Below are 20,881 nucleotides of genomic sequence, written 5' to 3'. Positions count from 1 at the left end.
GTTGACAGGGATAGAGACAGAGAGGGAGTAACAACAATAAAATATAGATAGCAGTCCGCCTGCTCTCAACAACAAGCATACATGACAAATAACATTTTCTGTTCAGCTTAAACTTAGCGGTGCAAGATTAAGATTGATGAATCCTCATCAAACAGGAGATACCGCAGAGGTGAACGTCGCCAAATACAGTTACGGCCTAAAGTCCACTTTGTACAGAGGTTAACTGGTTTAGAAAGCCATTACGTTCCAGTCCAGAGGGCAGATAAGAGGCCCGCTCACAGGCAAAAACAGACTCAACCACATTGACTTCCAATCTGAATCCAGCCAGAGCTCCGACTTCAGCTCTGATGGCTTTTTATTCAATAACACAACAGACTAAGTGGCATTAAGTCTCCCACAGTCAAAACTGCCACCAGTATTTCAACACAGAACGAGGTTAGCTTCAGGTACTTCTTCTTCTGCGTGCTAGAAACATGAGAAAATAGATAAATGAAAGAAGGCACAGGACTGTAAAGCTGCTAAAAAAAATGATATTAAGGGAACTTTTGAAACGTCGCATTCAAAAGAAATGCGAATTAGACGCGTTTCCATCAACTGGTGTGGAGAGTAGAAGACGTATAGAGGTGGTGAACCAGCAGTGCTGAGTCAGCAGCACGCCATGATTGAATAACGTACGAATATCTAACACTGAATTTTATAACGACACCGAAAAGGAAAATGTTCGCTGTGGATCAGTCAGCGGCCGATACCCAACCGGCTTTATCAACGATAGTACCAAGAATAACCAAACTAAATGCACTGTGCCGACTATATCTACTACATTACTAACTTTTACTCGAGTAAAAGGGCCGTATACTTCTTCCACCGCCGGCCATGTGTGGATCAAAGTGTCTACAAGGCTAAAACAAGCTTACTGTGATTATGTTCGCCGACGAGCATGCACTAAATAATTGTGTTTTAATGGGCTCTGTCGTACTGCTTTGATCCCATAATGATGGCATTGTTGGTGTGTGTGTGTGTGTGTGTGTGTGTGTGTGTGTGTGTGTGTGTGTGTGTGTGTGTGTGTGTGTACATATAGCAGCCAAATGCAGTCCTTAAGAGAGCAGAGGACACAGCTGCCTACATGTGGCAGTACAAACACTCCTGTTTGCTTTTTGACCTGAGAAAACAGAAAGAGAGCAACAGCCAAGAATTCAAACACCCACACAGACAGAGACACACACACACACACACACACACACACACACACACACACACAGACACACACGCGCGCGCGCTTTAGTCTTTTCCAGCTTGTTTCAGTGGTTTAATCACCGACAGCCTTGAGTCTCGTCAAACAGCGAGGCTTACAATCAGAATCTTTTAAACAAGCCTAAAAATTACAGCTTTCCTTCACCTTGAAAAGTCATCCATCAATATTCTCTGTTCTCACTGTGGACGGTCGAGGCCGTGGATGAATCAGACGCTTGTCATTTCAAGGCTCTACAACACATTTTGAGTGACAGCGCTTCTGATGTCTGATGAAAAAACTGAAACTGAACAGGAAAATCTGTTATCTAACCAGTGAAACGGCTGCAGAATCACACCTGGCTTAATCATCTGCAACAGGTTTTTTTTTTTTTAATATAATAAATGCACAAGAGTTTGAACCGGCATTAGATCAGGTAATTATCTAAACGTTTGCTGGTCGGTCGGTATCTCCCTCCATCGGGTGTTTTTAAATCTTGAATTCATTCTGCAGTAAAAGTATTATTTTGTTCTGTCTAACTAGCATCATGTTTGACTGCAGTGTGTGTGTGTGTGTGTGTGTGTGTGTGTGTGTGTGTGTGTGTGTGTGTGTGTGTGTGTGTGTACGAACATGTATTTGTACTACACTTGGCAGATGCCTCAATTAACTTGAGCAGTCTGTTCATCTAAATGAGACTCAGCAGATTTATTTATTCACTGAGAACTCCAAAGAAAAGTGACATTTGACCAGACTGCAGCAATCAGGATCTTTCACTATTCAGATTATTTATACTAAATATAATCAACAAAGAAAATATGATATATTAATACAGATGAAGCCACACAGCGAGCACCTTTACACTATTACTGAAGCAAAGTCTTGCATGCAGGACTTGTGTATTTGGGTGAATATTAAACTACGAATACATGTAAAGAAATACATTACATACAGTACTAAATATACACAAGAAATCAATGCACCTTTGTGCACCGACGGTTTATTATAATAAACTTATATCTGCCACTATTCCAGTATAAGACACATTTTCTTTAAGCCGTTTTGTAACTGCTGCACGGCTCCATCACAAGAGCTGAGTTCCAAGATGGCGTCACATTCATTCCAATCAAAGTTGCCCGCTGGACGCTGAAAACCTTTTTAAGCTTCCTACATGTGGGTCCACACGACACGCTCATTAGAGTCCTCCAGGACGACTTCCTGCTGAACCCACGCGGACAGGAATGACGTGAAAACCTCTTAAATGTCTTTGGATCCAATTTAATTGGACCTCAAAATAAGATTGTCGAGTTCTTGTGACACTTAAATCGTTTGACAGTTTGTCTTTGTAGGTCCTGCCTCCCGTGGACCTCGAAACCCATTTCATTAGATAGAGGAAAAGTGCGTTCCAAGCGCCCATGTTGGCTCCCTGTCACGTACAGAGAGTCTCTCAGAAACCACAGCGGCGCTGACTGAAGCTTCTGTCTCAGATTAGGATTTCCTCACAGTGTTTGGATGCTGCTCGTTATACTTGATTGAAATAGTTCAAACGCTCCGCACGCAGACGGCATTGTCTGGCAGTTAAACCGCAAGCGGGGCACATTGGAGGTTTAATTTGAGCCTTGATTTAGTCTCAGTGACATTCACGTTATTACGTAGAGAAGCCTTGTTTAAACCTGGGCTGAACGTGGTCCATAGGATACCTGCTGTACGAGTATCAACACGTCCACATAGGTAAATCGCGTCATTATTTCTGAATGCTTTCTCTTTCTGCATAAAGCGGTGAGTTCTGTGACTCTGGTTGTAAATGTGAATGTGTTCCATGTGTGAAAGCGAAGCTAAAAATATCAGCTGACTGACTTCTCTTTTCTGGCCAATTTGATCTCCCTCTTCTTCTCCTCCTCCTCCTCCTCCCCCTCCTGCTATGAAACTGAGAGTGCAGAGTGCAAATGATTCTCACACACACACACACACACACACACACACACACACACACACACACACACAGAAAAAAAAAGAATTTAGAAAAAGCTTCGAGGTTGCAAACCCTTTTTGAACTCAGCAGCAAAATGACAGCCTGACACTCAGCCTGACTAAATGTGCACTTTAAGTGGACCGTTCATTTAACAAAAGCTGTGGCTTTTGGCTCAACCGGGTGTTCACCGCCTGTGTTAAATGTAATAAAAGAGGTTGTACCGTCCTTCACCCCCGCAGCCCCAGAGTTTGTGACATCTTTCCTTTGTTTTCAACCTTATTGAGCAATCTGTTTGTTCCCACCGACACTCATTTTTATATGAGACATCTCTCCTCCTAATGGAGTCACAGTTAGCGCTGAAATAACTGGTCAGTCCAGTGACCAAAGACAAAAAAAAAATTAGATTATCCATTTATCGAGCTAAAGGTCATCAAATTCACAGATTTTCCATGAAGAGGATATGAAGAGGGAGGAAAATATCATAAGAGAGTTTGTAGTCAGCGAGGAGAGCAGATCAGCAGAGCGGTACTGACACTGACCTTCAGTTCCACCAAAACAATTTAATGAATATTATCTTTATCTTGGAGAAACAGCCCTTAGAAAACATCCAAATGCATTCCCCTGAATCAGAGCAGAGTTTCATCTGAGTGGAGACCCTCCCTGGTTACTCCCAGATGTAAAAGTGATGCGAGAGAATCAGTTAACAACCTCTGGATTAAAAACTAAATGTATCTTCAGTCCAGTTTTCTGCACCACCCAGCAGCTGCATCTGTACAGAGCTCCATATTGTACAATAAAGACCGATTATGTGTTGCATCAGGAGGGAGTTGCCACCAAATCCACCTGGGGCGACTCATCCTGACACTGGATTCATCATCTCAGCTGAAAACAGCAGCAGGAGGACGATTTGATAAATCTGCAGATCCAGGAGGAACCCGAACGCCCGGACCAGTTTGTTCTGCAGGACCAGATTAGGTTAGCCACAGGCATGTTTGTGTCAGGTCTACTAGCGGTAAGAGCATGTTTAGTGAGTAAATAAGGATGTATTTAGCCTATATTACAGTGAAAACACCAATCCTAAATACAGTATGTTATCTTTTCAATTCATCCTAAAATCGATGCCAGCTTACAGCTCGGAGTGGACGCTGTTTTCAGCGTGGAAAGCTGAGAATACTAAGAAGGCAGAGTCCGTTCAGTGGCTTTTCCCTCCACATGACAAAGTGTCTTCTGGGGAACATTTCAGAATGTGCCTTTAAAAAGTATCCCTGTGAGGCCCGAGGCGTGTCTGGTTGTGATTTGCTGGCTTCATCATCATTGGACTGCAGCGTAGCGTCTCCCTCCTCATTCCTCATCAGGACGCCGGCCTTCGAAATCTCACATTTCTCTGGGACATTTACCGAAGGTTAGGACCCCATTATGGAGCTGTGGCGAGTCGCCGGCAAGAAGAGAAGATGGAGGTGATGGAGAAAGATAGGATGGAGAGAAGTAAGCCGTACAGGAGGAAGAGAGAGGCTGTATCTGGTGTGCTAACGGCTAACACGCTAGCCAACTGTGAACACGATAGTTAGCCAACTCTGCATTAAAAGACTGCAGACGTATTGGAACCACCGTCTCCCTAAATATAGATGTTAACTGCTGGAAGAGGGAGGGAAAGAAGACGAGGGAAATAGAGAGAAATAGATTTGAAAAGACTGGTCAATGATTAAAAGTGGTAGAAAATAAGATAGGAAGAGGAGGCGGAGAAAGGGGAGGGAAGAAGAGCGACCGATCAATACAACGAGGAATATCCTCGATGCCTCATCTGTCAAAAATGTAGCATGGATTTTCCCCATTGTCCCTTTCATGAGGTCAAACAACTGCTTCATCATTTCAGTTATTATAAGGATTACTTTTTAATTCCCTCTTTTTAGACTTCATTGTTATTTTTATTTTTGTATTTTTTTTTATCTTGTTTTTTTTCTCAGAAATCACGTCTCATTTTTGATGAAAGTCACAAAAAGATATGATGTTTAAGAAAAAAAGAAAGAAATTAAGATCATGAAAACTATTTAAATAAAAAAGATTGTTACACAAGCAACTGTATAAATACATTTTTTTTCATTCCTTAAAATCTAATCACTTAAAATAAAATATAAAAATCAACCAACATTAATTAATATATATATATATATATATATATATATATATATATAAATAATTCTAATTTTTGTAATTTTCATGTCAAAATAGCAAAAACAAATGGTTTGTTACAGCTGCACAAATGTGATTTTTTTTCCCAAATCACAGAAAATGAAAGGGAACCGTTTGTGTTTTTGTGTGTAATGTCAGAGTACTTTAGGCTCTCTAGCTTGAAACAGACATGAGTCTTAATCTGTAAGACTGGACAGAGTAAATTCTGAAAAAATTTGATTAAACAAAAAACTGAAATATTTCTAGACTTACACAAAATATAGAAACAAAACAGGCCATGGAGCAGCCATTTTCTGACAGAGCGTATTGTTGCTCATGCAAGTGCAGGAGCAATAAATGTAAACTGAACAGGAGATTAATTGTCCAGGGAGACGATGTCCAACTGTGTTTGACAAAGCAGCCGTGATGAAGGTAAGAGCCTGCTTTGCATGTTGTACCACTGACCCTGTTCTACATTAATCTGAGGAGAGTGCAGGCGGCGCAGAGAGAGCAGAAAACATACTTCATATGGCTTTAATACCTGCTAAGAGCAGAAAGAAAAACAGAAGTGCAATAAGTTGTAAGCTTCTGGCTGATGTCCTCAACACCTCCAAGAAGTCAAAAGGTTAAATTTGGAGCCGCCTGATCGGTCTGAACATACTTCCTGTTTGCCTCCTGACAGACTTGAGAAGTCTGTCGTTAGAAATATGAAGCCGATTGGAAAAACGTTGAGGATCCATTAATAATATGGTTTGTCTCTCACTGGCACCAACAAGTCTAACAGCGAGACGAAATAATCAATGACTGAGGGGCTTCAATGTGAATCCAACAGGGAAGACTTTACTACACAACATTCACACACACACACACACACACACACACACACACATACACAGTACAGACAGGTTATGTTATCCTGTTTTTAAATGTATGTGTGTATGTTTGATTTATGAACGCACAAAAATACAACACGCTCCAGCCTCCAGTAAGCTGATAAAAGCAACATGTGACTGGAGTTGGGTCGCATGTTTCCTCATCATTTGATACTAGCGCTGTTACGATTTGCAGATTAATCAAATTAGTCAATCAATGGTAAATTAATTGATAATATCCCCAGTCCTCAAAAGTAAGAATTTGATGCTGTTATTTGTCATTGATAAAAAAAAAAAAAAAGGTACAATAATGTCATATTTATACGCTTTTGTACTGTTGAATGAAATACGCTATCTGGACATCCATTATCTTCCACTTATCCGCCGCCGGGGCAGCAGGGTATTCCAGACGTCCCTTCCTGGGGGACTAAGAGTTGTTCTGAGGCAATATGAGATGTATGATCTCTCGAGCGTGTTCTAGGTCTACCCCCCCGGGCCCCTTACCAGTTGGGAATGCCCAGCGAACCTCTAGGGGGAGGCGTCCAGAAAGCATCCTGATCAGATAGCCCAAACCACCTCAGCTGGCCCCTTTAGACGCGAAGGAGCAGCATCTCTACTCCGAGCTCCCTCCAGATGTCTGAACCCCCTCACTTCTAAGGCTGAGCCCAGCAACCCAAAGGGTCGTGACCGTAGGCGAGCGAGGGAACCTGTGGACTTGTAAATCGAGAGCTTTGCCTTCTGGCTCCGCTTTCTCTTCACAAATGCGGTCCGGTACAACGGCCGCATCCCGCCAACGCCCGTCCATCTCCAGCCCAAGATACTTGAACTCCCTCGCTTGGGGCAGTGACTCACTCCCAAACCAGAGGGCGCAATCCACCGTTTTCCATGAGAGAAGCACGGCCTCAGACTTAGAGGTACTGACTCTCATCCCGACCGCTTCAACGCTTCAAACCACCCCAGTGCGTGATAAAGTTCACGTTCTGATTTTCCATGTAGTCTGACATTAATCAAAGAACATCTGCAAATTAAATCACGTCCTCCAGCAAATTTACTATTGCATTTATTGAGAACGCCTTAAGATAAGCTTACTTTTGAAAAATGATCCCCAAAGGTTTTCAGTTGAGGGTTGGTGACCATGAAGGCCATAACTTGATGATAAATGAGTCACATTATCTTTCATCATCAAACCATTCAGTCAGCCCTCGTTTGGAAGACTTCTACACTTATTTATTCAGGTTTTTTCCCCTTTCCTTTGTTACCCGTCTAAGTAAATCCACCACCAAAGGACACCACAAGTGCCACGGTACATGGCCTGTAGCTGTTTTTTTCCCCAGCACTGTTGTGTTTTTCCTTTGACCCCACAGCTCTTTGGTGCTTCGTTGAAAGACCAACCTTGAACCCAGCCGTCAGTGTGAATAGAAAGCCTTTCAGCGGTAAATATAAAAACGTATAAATGAATAGCCAAGTAGAAAAATGTGAGCAAGCAGAGAACATTCACAAAATGAACAACTGCGTCAGACGGCTCTCTGTCTGAGAGCTTCAATTAATGAAACATGACTCAGAGTCCGCCGACCCTCCTGCTCGGCTCCTCTTACCAGCAGTTTCTTCTTTTGTCAAGCTGCCAGAGGTGACTCGTCAGGTAATGGCCTCCTCAAACAGCTGGAGGGGGTCAAAGGTTCATATGACAGCAGCCTCGGGCCGATCAGCATTCCTGAACGTCCGCGGACCGTTTGATATTGGATAACCCTGAATCGCCCACTGCCCTTTTTTTCCCTCACAACGTCACCTTCACTACAGTCTGACACTTGCGGTTAGAGAGCCGAGGGCCTTTTCTTCGTCCTTCGTACTTCAGACACTGGATGAAATAACGGAGAACGCGCTGTAAACGTCGATCCCATCTTGTTACAGCGCTTAGATCTCCAAGCTGATATTCTGACTTTGAATACAGCAGCATTTCAAAGCAGGTTAGCAAAAATACTGCAAATGTAGTCCTGTTCATGCTGAACTGAATTTTGGCCTGCATGTGGACAGTCCTCACAGACCCTCACAGCTATGCAGCTGTGGAACGTGCAATATGAATCACACTTTAGAAAGTGAAAAGAAAAATTGAGAGGGATGTGCAAAATGTTCTACTGACTATCCCTCATTGTAATTAATACCAAGAGTCTACAGCCATGCTAGCGGCTGGAAATGTCTTTTCTTTTTGCAGGCATTTGGTCACAAACCAAAAGTATGTGATGATGGAGCTAGATGAAACAAACGCTAAGGGATCACCAAAGTTATTACAATTCATCCTGAGGGGAACATGAATGTCTAAACCAAATTTCATGACAATCCATCCAATAGTAGAGACTCAAAACAACAAAAGTCAACCTCATGGTGGAGATAGAGAAAAAGTCAGAAAACCACTAAAGTCATTAGGATTACGTCTCTAGGAATCATGAATGTCTGTACAAAATGTCACGATAATCCATCCCATAACTGTTGAGGTATGTCAGTCTGGACCAAAGTGGACCGACCAGCACTGCTGCACCGCTAGTGGTGTTTTTAAATCAAATGAGGCATAAGAACAAGTTACGGCAGGGTTTTGTGCACTCTTGTGTGATTTAAATACTTGTCGAATGAAAAGTATTTTCTCTTTTAGTTAAGAACTTAAGAGCAAAACAATCACATTTTGGAAGAAATTTGAGTTATAATGCCTGTTATCGTCAAGACGACGTAACCGTCTACCACGACATACGACTTCATCACAATATGATTGGATTGAAAAGCGATACGTTCTCATATGGGATTCTGTCCCAGCCCCGAGAACTAGCATCGTTTTAATAAAGTCCTTCTCAGGCAGAGCCGAGACACAAGCTGCAGGACGGCAGGGCTGCGAGATAAGGCCCGTTCACAGGGACACACATTATGTGAGGGTGTCATTAATGAATAAACCGCTACAGCTTTGTGTTCCAGGAAAGAAAAAGAACAAAAAACACACACACACACACACACACACACACACACACACACCTTCCTGATTGATTCCAGTGCTGACACAAAGAGAGCAGGAGACACAAATCAAACCTTTACAAGATAAAGACGACGCAGCAGGTAATGAAGATGAAGAGGGCGCCGAAGATGAAGAGGAAAAAAAAAAAGAAATGACAACGAGCCTAAAGGAATGTACAGCGGACACTAAAAGACCACTCAATTATATCTGTGGACCTCTGTTTAGACCAAACAATTTAAATCCAGTTCAGGCCAATAACTTAAGATTCTTTTCATCATAGTCTGCCGATTAAAATAGCGCAAAAAAATATATATATTTTAATTTATCAAAGTGCTTGTTTTGTCCAACCAACGGTCCAAACAGAAGAAAGATTTGCTTTACTACAAATGGAGAAAAGCAATCAGCAAAATCCAAACATGTTGAAGCCAGGACTGTGACATCTTTGCCATAATTATTTCAGTAACTACTGCAGGAGCCTGATGATAGAAATTAAATTTGTTTTATTGCTGCAGCGGATGTCTACTTGAGTTTTCAATGAATCTTCTTCTTGATGGTTTTCTCAGTCATTTCAAAAAAGGCGACATGGAAGCTGCTAGGAGCATTAAACAGGTTTTTGTTGCTGCCTAATACCAAACACCAGACCCACTTAAAGCGCTGAACAAATCAGAGACCACCCTTATGTAGCTTTAAAAGGATCTGAGATGGAGAGATGGGTGTATCATTATTAGGACAGAGGGGGGGGGGGGGGGGGGGTGGGGGTGGGGGGGGGGGGGGTGGAGGTTGTCCCGTGTTGTTTGGGGTCAGTGGCGTTTGGAAGTCTCTGCCTTTGTTCAAATCTCATCAAGTGTGAAAAACGGGGCCAGGCCTGAGGCCCTCCGCTGCACCAGATCATCCCACAGAACAAGCAAACAGTGGAGAGGGAGAAACAGTAACCTGTGGGCTGATTGTTGGCAGCTGTCACTCACATTAACAGGACGGGGTGACACGCAAACATTGTGATGCCAGAGCTTAAAAGGGAAGGAGAGTCAGAGTGAAAGGGGGGGTGGGGGGGGGGGGGCATAATTTCCTGTCTGGATCAACAACTTAACAAGCAGTTAACAATGACGTCTTTGCATCCTTTTTAGAGCGCAGTGCCAGACTGTTGTGACACAATCTCAGGAAGAGGTAGAAATTAGACTTTGTCGGTCGATGTCTGACTAACATCTCACATGATTGACTGCAGTCAATAAACAACCCCGAAGTGTTTCCAGAGGGCCAGGTGTCCACACTCTGAGTACCGAGTGAAAAGCGCAAAAGTTTACATATTCTTTGATCAGACTTTGCCTCATTTCAAATCATATATTTGGTATTTTGTTACATCCAATGTTGGTATCACAAAAAAAAAAAAAGCAGGGCTTCGTATTGTTAACAGTATTTTATATACTGGTGCTGGTATCCAAAGCGTTCACTATCCAGCCTGATAAACCTCCCAGTCTGCCTATGATTTATTATAGTGAACCTAAATGTGGTGTAGCAGCTTTCAAATGTATTTGTTCAATTCCCCGTATACAGAATGTAATTTCACTCCCGATCTCCAACTATAGGGGAGTGCATCCAAAATATTTGATACAGTCGAATCCCCAAAGCTCCAAAGCATTGGGGATCGTCTTATTGGTTTATTTACAGGGTTGCAACAGAAGATTATTTTCATTATTGTCAAAACCAAGAACAAAATGTGGAACCAAAACCTCCCCGAAAGCCACGGAGGCTACAAACTGAAAGCAGAACCACTGCGTGCGTTTTTTCAAGTCAATCTGACCTCATTTTAGACTAATGGCCGGCAACAGATGGCACAGGTTCACATTTCATAGTTAAGACGGTGCCTTCCCAACAACTCAAAACAGGATCTGTAATCTGAGCTGAATCAGTGCCCGACCTGCAGTGATTTGGAAATTAGTGGTGACTGTTGTGTGCGGGCTGTGAATTCAATGACGCCACGTAAATCAGATGCATCCTTTTAAAGTAAAGAGACGACAGCAACCTAAAATGTTCGGACTTTGCTGATTGCCTTGTTTAACCTGCTACAGGAGGGACTGCTAGCGTGTCGTGATCGTTTATTACAAAACCTAAAGTGCGTCTTGTGTTTTTCCTACCAATGCGTGCTTCAAAAACAACTTTCCACTGAAAATAGTTGGATTTCCATATTTGAAGACTTGGGACGCAAATTTCTTTTGCGGGTTTGTTATCCGACCTCGTCTGGAATTCAAAGACAATTCCCACCTGTGCATTTCCACACTTCTAGTACTTGTTGGCCTTTTCAAAAAAAAAACCTCGCTTCATGAGAACTTTACAGCCGGAACTCTACGCGGTTTGAGCACAGTGATTTCACTTCCACGTCCTATATTTCAGCATGCTTTTTGCTTGCCACCTCTTGCACTATTTCCAAGTGAGGAAAAGGCCACAAAGAAGAGTGATGATGGAACCCCCCCCCCCCCCCACACACACACACACACACACACACACACACACACACACACACACCCTCCCGGCCTCGCCCCTCTCCTCTCCGCCCCTCGATTGGGGATGGAGGGGCTCATCAGTATCTCTGGACCAGGCCCGTTTACCCATGCTGAAGTCTCTCTCTCTCTCTCACACACACACACACACACACACACACACACACACACACACACACACACACACACACACACACACACACACACACACACACACACACACACACACACACACACACACAGCTGCATCGCGTTGCAGAAAAGCCTGAAATTGCTTCCAGCTGGCTGCGAGTAAACCTGGTCCCGACTGAGAGGAGAAACTGAGGGGAAACAAAGCGGTCCGCTTGCACAATTATTTGTCCAGTGCGCACACGGTGTTGCACAGCGGCAGCGCACATTGCCCCGACTCTGCAGTGCAGTTCAGTCCAGACACGAAAAACCGGCCGCTCTGCTGATCTATACGAAGCCCCCCCCCCCCCCCCCCCCCCCCCCAAAAAAAAGAAAAAAAACCTACTAAACTCTCACTTTGAAAGCTCCCTCCGGCTCGCAGCTGCTTAATGCGCGTAATTACGCAAAGCTAAAGATAAAAACCTGACTTGACAGCGCGTGGAGCAGTGGGGGAATCTGCCCGGCCTGTATAGTTTACACCACTACGGGTATGATGATGATGATGATGATGCTGCACTGTGTGCCCTGCGCATCCTCAGCGTGCACCAAACCCGGATAAGAAAACCCCGAGGGACGCAGGGAGAGCAGCAACGCATCGAAACAGGAAAGAAGGGATGGAAAGAGAGAGAGAGGAGAGGGGAGGAAAGAAGGGATGGCCGTGCCGGGGCGCAGGACTCACCAGTCGGTGTCCGAGGTCTCGTCGATGACGTCCTGGTAGGCGGTCAGCAGCTCCAGTCTGTTCTTGCCGAGATTCACAGCCATGTTTCTGTCCCTGCAAGCATCCAGACCGCTGCTGATGGAGAGAGACACGGAGTGAGACTAGCGAGGAGGAGGAGGAGGCGCTCTGACTGGTGGAGACAAAGAGACCATCACGGGTGTCCGAGGGGTCCTAGCGCCGGTTAGCATGTCTCATGGGTCCTAGTGCCGACCCGTTAACTTCTATAGCTGTACAGAGACATCAGCTGCTGTCAGATTGACGCAAAATAAAAACAAGACGACCCAAAAAACAAACATTTTCTGCCAGATAAATAAAATGTATATGTAATGCTTTCACATAGGGGCATAACTATTCAAACATTGGTGTTTCATGGAAATACATGTGTAACTATTATGTTCCATTTATCTATTAATTGTTTGGTCTGCATAATGTGAAAAAATGAGAAAAATGTGAGGTCTGAAGTCCAAAACGTATTCAGTTTACAATCACAACAGACAGAGAAAAGCCCCTAATCTCCACAGCTGAGGAGATTGTGTTGGTTTTTTTCATGAAAAATTACTTAATCAATTAATTATCAAAGATAGTTGCCAATTAATCTTCTAATTATTGCAAGCTGACGTTCTGAGCTACTGTAATGTTAGCTTATAGCTGTTGAGCTAGTGCTGATTTAGCTCATTTAAACCACAGACCTTATTTCTGAAAAACATTTAGCATGTGCAGATACATAAGATGACAAAAGTTCAAGGTGTAATATTATGAAGAATTGAATGCATACTGCGTGGAACAGTACATACTGTATGAGGGCAGCTGCAGTATAAAAGTATAGAAAAAAAACATGCAATTTGAAAAGCAGTGATTGATTTCAAGACAAGGGAACAGGAAGTGCAAAAAACACTCACAATTTTTGGGGGTTTCAGGACTCATTCCTGCAGCACTCTGTGGACTGGTTGAGATGCAAAATCATCCAATACGGACGTAATTTCTTTGAGATACTGGGTCACACTGCTGTTTGATAAAAATGCAAGTAAAACAGTGAAGTGATTTCCTGAAATAATAAAGATAATGTGAGCTTACTGGCATGGTTCACACGTCTGAACAGGAGTAACGGAGAATCCACAGGTGAGCAAAGACGGGAGAGGTAAAAAAAAAATTAAAAAAAAAAGGTTACAGGGAGGCAGATACAGATGAGGGTTCAGGTTCTGGGAAGCAATGGCATGAAGAGACATTGACAAGCAGCAGGTGCAGGTGGGCTAAATACTGTGTGTGTGTGTGTGTGTGTGTGTGTGTGTGTGTGTGTGTGTGTGTGTGTGTGTGTGTGTGTGGGGGGGGTAATTGGGGAATGAGAAACAGGTGAGCAGGTGGACGTTTGAGTCAGGTGACCGAGACTGGTGGGAAAGTGTGAGGGCGTCTGGTGGGTGGATGAAGAGCTCCTTGGAAATGCACGGGCCTGGGGGAGGTGGGCTGAACGGACGGACAGAGAAACGAAGGAAATCCTCTCACATGAACACAATGAATGAGGTGAAAGAAAACAGAAATCTAGACTCTCATCATCAGACTGAGTTTAGTCCAGCAGCTCACCTGCAGAGGAGTGTTTGTTATCATACTTTTAGCATGCGGTGGAAGAAGTACTCAGATCCTTTACTTAGGTGAAAGTATCAATACCTAAAGATTCACAATTACAAGTTAAAAGTCCTGAATTTAAAATATCGTGTGTTAAAATGTACTTTAAGTGTGAAAAATAATACAGTAGAGTAAAAGTGTGCATAATGCTCCTTTCACAGCGTTATATTATCATAACATTTTATATTATTCATGAATACATGTCATAGTATTTTAATGCTGTTGATTCGGAGTCAATTTCAGGTCCTTTATACAGTATATTGGGGTAATAGCAGCGTATGTGTGATTGGTAGTGTAGTACTGCATGATGTAAAAAGTAACTAGTAACTAAAAATATAGTAACTTTAAGTGTCAGATAAAAACGTTGGAGTAAAAAGTACATTATATCACTGAGATGTAGTGGAGTGAAAATATAAATAATATATGTAAAACATTGTACTTCAATACATAACTTGAGTAAATGTATATTTCTTTCCACTAAGGTGATCGGTGATCAGAGATCCATACTCGTGCAGTAAGATAATTCGTCTGCTACACTTGATTCTCTACACCGTGACTCTACAGGGATCAGGGCTAAAATGTAAAATCTCAACGCAGAAGTTTTTTTTTTCTTTTACACAAATTATGAATCTTTTCCCCGGCAGGAAGACTCTCCCTGAATGCAGAGATGTATCAGTGTGTCTCCTGTTGCGTTAGTTTCCCTGCAGCCTCTCAGAGAGCCGAGGAGCCGATCAGTACGGCGTGTAGATCCTCGTTCCTGCAGGACAGACTGGCTTCTAATTAGGAAGCAGCTCCTGCAGCTCCTGCAGCAGACTCAGAGCTTCACGATGTCCAAGCAGGGAGCGCTTCACAGATGGTGCTGTGCAGGAGGCTGAACATCAGCACTAATGAGCAACAAACATTCACACATACAACACTTTGTGTGTGTGTGTGTGTGTGTGTGTGTGTGTGTGTGTGTGTGTGTGTGTGTGTGTGTGTGTGTGTGTGTGTGTGTGTGTGTGTGAATCTGTAGGGATCATCACACAGTAGGAAACAACTGAGAGATATTTGCTATTTTTACAATCCTAACCTTGCAATAGATGTAAAGTTTGTCCTGAGGGCGGAGTCAGAGGAAAGATCGTGTCACTTAAATAAATAAAAAAGTTTAGAGAGAGGAAAAGATATTGTGCTCTGTATGGTGGCCATTTTAGGACATTTCAGACTCAGTTTATCTTATTTTGTCCGACTTAAATCAGTCAATTCTGGAATGTCTCCGCCTCAGTTGGACTTCTGCACTTAAGTACAATTTTGCGGCGCTTGTACTTTAATTGAGTATTTCCACTTTCTGTTACTTTATACTTCTACTCCACTACATCACAGAGACAAATATTGTACTTTTTACTTCACTACATTATATAATAACTTTAGTGACTTTGCAGATTCAGCTTAATAATACAGAATATAATCTATTATTATTATAAATGATGATGAAACTTTATAGATCCCTTGGTGAAATCACAAGCTTCCCAGCAGTATGACAAGGTATTTAGATGAGCTCCACCTTTACTATAGCTGCCACATCCAACACATTCATAATGTTCATAATGACAAAAGTTAATAATAATGAAAGAACAACATTTCAGTGACCTGATGGTTCAAGAATTCCTCTCAAAGCTTCTTTGTAGTGTTTTTTTTAAAAAAAAAGTCCTCATGGACGATGGACTGAAAATGAGCTTCTTTTCTTCCCGTTTCCTGGAAAAGTTGACATTTAGGAGGTTTTCACCCCCCCCCCCCTCTGGTGGTCGGTTGCTGGGGTAACCTGCCTTGCCTCAGAGGGTTGAACCCCACACACGGGCAGCCTCAGTGTTTTTCTCCCAGGCTCCTCTGGCACTGAGCCCACATACCTTCCCCTCTGCTCTCACAGCTCCAACACTGAGGCCGGAGGATAATGGGGGGGGGGGGGGGGGGGGGGTTGACGCTGGTGGGCGCTTTAATTGGCACAAACACAGCGACGTAGCACAAGGTGAACCTGCTGAAACTCAATCAGTCTGCATAATTTATCTGAGTGTGTCCACCATTCACTGCTAGTATCCATATTCTGTTTGGTTTATTTACATGTGAGGTCACTCCTGAGCCTTTTTACTTTTACAAAGCATCCCTTCAGTTGTTTTCTCTGATAAATAGACAGATAACCAGGTGAGGAACTTGATGTTACCAAAATATTGTACTTGTACTTTTTTGAGGTACTTTGCTTCAGTATTTCCATTTTCCGTTACTTTATCTGCTCCACCACAAATTTAGAGATACATAATATACTTTTTACAAAGTTATTAGTTACGTTTTACTAAGTTATCTACATAACAGTATATCAAGTTAAAATGAACTCTACCATGACAACATTAAAATGCTGCTTACCAAAATGTATCAATAACAATATTCCAATATTATTTTAAGATTATATAACACTCATAAGGAGTACTTTTACTTTTGATATTTTAAGTACATTTTCTTTTTAAGATTTTGACTTGTGGCACATATTTAAACTATGGTTTACTTTAGTAAAAGATCATAATAAAATATCTTCCACCACTGCATAATTCACACATTCTATGTGAGTTATGTATTTTTCTGTTTACATAATGGGCAATGTTTCACTAAGCACTGAAACAGAGTTGGGTCATTTAGAAGGAATAAAGGAAAGGATGATGGAAATAATATAATATCAAATACTACAAGAGTCTACAGACAGAGGGCTTTACAAGGTGCAACATACAATACCCTCAATATATACTATATATATAGTATATATATACTACATATATATACTATATATATAGTATATATATATACTATATATATATAGTATATATATAGTATATATATATACTATATATATATATAGTATATATATAGTATATATATATACTATATATATATATAGTATATATATACTATAAATGACTTGACTTCACTGTGTAATAAAGTGTATTAAAACTATATAACGAAACACCTCAAACAGATCAGACTGAAGTTAAACTCAAAGGGAGGTTCCTTGCTGTGAACACACACACACACACACACACACACACACACACACACACACACACACACACACCAGCCCCTCCCTCTCCTGTTAAGTGGGTTAGTATTAATTAATTCTCTTCACCCTGCAGGCCCTCGTTGTTTCCTGCAGACGCTGTGTTTGTTAGTGTGAATGTGTGTGTCTGTGTGTGTATGTGTGTGTGTGTGTGTGTGTGTGTGTGTGTGTATGTGTGTATATGTGTGTGCGGAGGCCTGCAGTTACCATAACTGTTTCACTGATTATTCTTGTTGAAAGTTGCTCAGAAATAATATTTCTGTCTCCTGTCAGATGGACATTCTTTGTGTTTTCTAAAAAGAACAAAGCAGCTGTACAGGATGAGACCGACTCTCAAAGTGCAAACCTTCTCCTATGAGGCCTCGTTTTCACTGGATGGATCTGCTCGACATTACTCAACTCACTTTTTGGTACCAGGTCCTTTTCTCTATTTTGGTTCTACAGTGCTGGATAGTAGCCCCTCAGTGAGGGCGGGACCTTCAGCTGATCGCCATCGGAGGGTTGACCAACCAGTGGTCTGCAGTGTTCAGCTCGCTTGGAACCTCGACCTAAAAATACTGCCAGGTATTACCCACAAACCTTTGCTAATGGAAAACCAGAAAAGATTTGAGTGGAGCCTCGCGGTACGGTGCAGTGGAAGTGCTTCATTAATGAGCTCCAGCGCTGCCTCCTCTTAATGGACCCTCTGACTGAGCAAATTAGGCTGTCAGGGCTGAAGGCTGGAGATTACACCGACTCTGCTACCAGCTTCAGGGAGGAATAAATAACACGTCGAAAAATCTGTGACTTCTTAATCCGCCAAATGGACACGAAGAGCAGCCATAAGTCCTTCAGAATCAGGTCAGAGCGTGGGCTGAATATGAAAAAGAAATCACTTTTAATTTGAGGCTTTTCAAAGACACTTTTCCGTCGACGTGTGCGCTGAGAAAAAGGGAAGAACTCAATTTAAATGTAATGACTTATAATTACAAACCGGAAGACATCTGTACTAACTTCTGTGTTTGTCTCTTATATTACTGCAGTGGACACTTTGTGGAAGCTAACAGGGATCCAAAGGAAAGATAATGTATATGTATAGTGGCCCAGAGAGCTCAACACATCCTTCCATCTTGTCAAACCATGACACCTACATTACCCACAATGCAACTCCACCGACGACAGTTCAGTTTCGAGAGACGAGGAAGCTCACGTCTTTCTAACTCGCCTCCAGATTCTTTATGTTCGCTTTCAAACTATTAATACCTTTTGATAAACCTTTAATGATAATAATAATAATAATAATTTATGTTCTCCTCCACATGAGGGTTAGAGGTGAAGTACATTAGAAGCTTAAATATTGAGGGAATTAAACATCTGTGCTTTAAACGTTTCCTTTTCTTGTGTTTACATATTAACAACTTGTTCATTTGGGAGACAGTCTTTCAGCATCTGTTTACCTTCCAGTGATAAAGTCCTCTAGTGGCTGCAGTATTTGTAATGGGAGCAAAGCAGGAAGTCAAGTGACGTTATTATACAGAAAAGTGACGTCAAAAAACATCAGACTTTTAACTCAGGTTCTGTTTGTTTCCTGTTCCCAACCGAAAGCCAACATAGTTCATGTTTCCTGTTTTTATTTATTTAACCTTGTGCTTTACCTTGTGCTGCTGCGTGTGGCTTCGGATCAGGAAACACTTGTACACGTCGTTTTAGACGTATTTTGTAGTTTAACTTTGAGTTATTTGGAGTCAGCGTTGGGAAGCAGACAAAGGGCTTTACACTGGTGTTGGTTTGGCTGCCTGTTACTGCTCGTTCTTTGTTTTACAGATTCATTCTGCTCCTCCGTGGCAGAGGGGTATTGATTGATTATATTGATCAGCTTCTATACCGGGATGTTTCTAAATGAGGAGGCAGACAGGTGGACAGATGGACAACAAACAAAAGGAAAGAAGAAAAGGCTCATTTCCCATCTGCCATCTTCCTGACAAAGGAAGTCTTATGGCAATCGAAGTCTCCTTATTTCAGAGTGATTTCACTTCTTGATGCATTCTCAGCAATAAATCGATGTACGGCAGATCAAATAAAAGCTCCAGACATTTAAATTCTCTCTTTCTAAGCTCACCTCCTCAGAGACGGTCTCTGAGTTAAGCCAGGTTTAACAGCAGAGTCAGATCCACACACACACACACACACACACACACACACACACACACACACACACACACACACACACACCGTCGGTCTGATTCTGTCTGAGTGAAAGGAAGAAACAATAACTCGATACGGAAAGTCAAAATTGTATGCAAAGCGGTGGGAGTTGTGGGGGATGTGGTGAGGAAACAGAAATAAAAACTCTGTGGGGGTGAAACAGACTGAGGATTACTTCTGAACGCCGTGGATGTCGAGCTGTAAATCTCTCTCAGGGACATCAGTGAATGGTGAAACAGAGCGGCTCTGGTTCGGTTACTGAAGGTCTCTGTGGTCTTAAAACCTGCAGCACTGCTGGACCCACGGCTGCTTTTACATCCTCAATACAGTAAAATAATGATAATACAAAAATAATGAAAGCAAATGGAAAACATTAAAGCTCCCCTCCACGTTTAAGAACTTTGAATAATGTGTCCGATATGATTTATCCACAATAGACGCTCGTTGCCAACGAATGGACAAATATAAGACATTATAGAAGACAATGATAAGTTAAAGGTGCAGAGCAGAGGGATTGCCTCCACACGGCTCTCAACATGGCAACATCTGATTTGTGTCGAATATGTTTTTTACACAAAAGATCAAATACATGGTTAAATATTATTAAAATAACATCCGCTCCTTCGCCATCATTAACAAATCCAGAATATTGTAATAAAGTTACTCGACTCCTTCAACTTAACCGAACGTTTTTGTGCCTAAACCTAACCAAACCTTTACCACAATATTGTCACATTAGAAAACAGATTTAGATTTTTGTGTCTAAGCTGTTGTAAAGCTGCAAATTATTAGAAGTCTGTCTCTATATGTGGATTATTATTATATTATTTTCCTTACAGTCAGCCGGTCGACTCTCGGACAAAGAGGCGAGGCTTGAAAGGAAAATATTTATTAGTCTCAAAGGGTTAAAAGTCTGTCGGGCTGTGCAGGAAAAACACAACTCACATACCAAACCAGTGAGACGGAGCCCCGTGGAGATTCTGTAATCCACAAAACAGAAACCGGACCAGAGACAGAGAGGGACCCTGAATGTCATGAAATACTGAACCAAACTGAAACGCACAAGATTAGAAGTCTGTAGACTCATTAGTGTCCTTCATCACACTCCAGAAAACTAAACTGTTATACCTTTGAATCTGCTTTTAGATGTGTGTCTTTGTCCTGAGATAGTGTGTTGATGCTCTGTGATGTACACATCATCACCTGGTGAATGGAAGTCCAATATTCTCTCTCTTTTAGCTCCATGTTTGGTCTCCACCCACTCCTGAAGGAAACATCTGTCTCTTTAGCAGCTAAATGCTCCACTGTGTTCACCAGCTATAGTCTCTGACTGTGTCCGTCTGCTGTTTGTTGCTGAGCAGGTGTACAGCTCCTTTGAAAACGACGC

The 20,881-nt window shown here is 42.1% G+C and overlaps 1 protein-coding gene across 4 annotated transcripts in view; it reads right to left on the bottom strand.

Annotated features, from left to right (window-relative positions):
• Positions 1 to 12,708, bottom strand: part of dbn1 (drebrin 1) — an 88,823-nt gene extending 76,115 nt beyond the window's left edge. For all 4 annotated transcript variants that reach the window (XM_068715595.1, XM_068715598.1, XM_068715599.1 and 1 more), the window contains exon 1: positions 12,576 to 12,708. In XM_068715595.1, coding sequence (XP_068571696.1) covers positions 12,576 to 12,658 — 83 coding nt within the window. In that variant the 5' untranslated portion in view covers positions 12,659 to 12,708. The remainder of the gene's footprint in view (positions 1 to 12,575) is intronic.
• Positions 12,709 to 20,881: the final 8,173 nt, after the last annotated feature.

This window comes from Cebidichthys violaceus, unplaced genomic scaffold (assembly GCF_023349555.1).
Source record: "Cebidichthys violaceus isolate CVI_PGR_0920_01 unplaced genomic scaffold, fCebVio1.0.p SCAF_20, whole genome shotgun sequence".
Lineage (NCBI taxonomy): Eukaryota > Metazoa > Chordata > Actinopteri > Perciformes > Stichaeidae > Cebidichthys > Cebidichthys violaceus.
The sequence above is the reverse complement of the archived record's forward strand: the minus strand, read 5'-3'. Positions and strand labels throughout refer to the sequence as shown.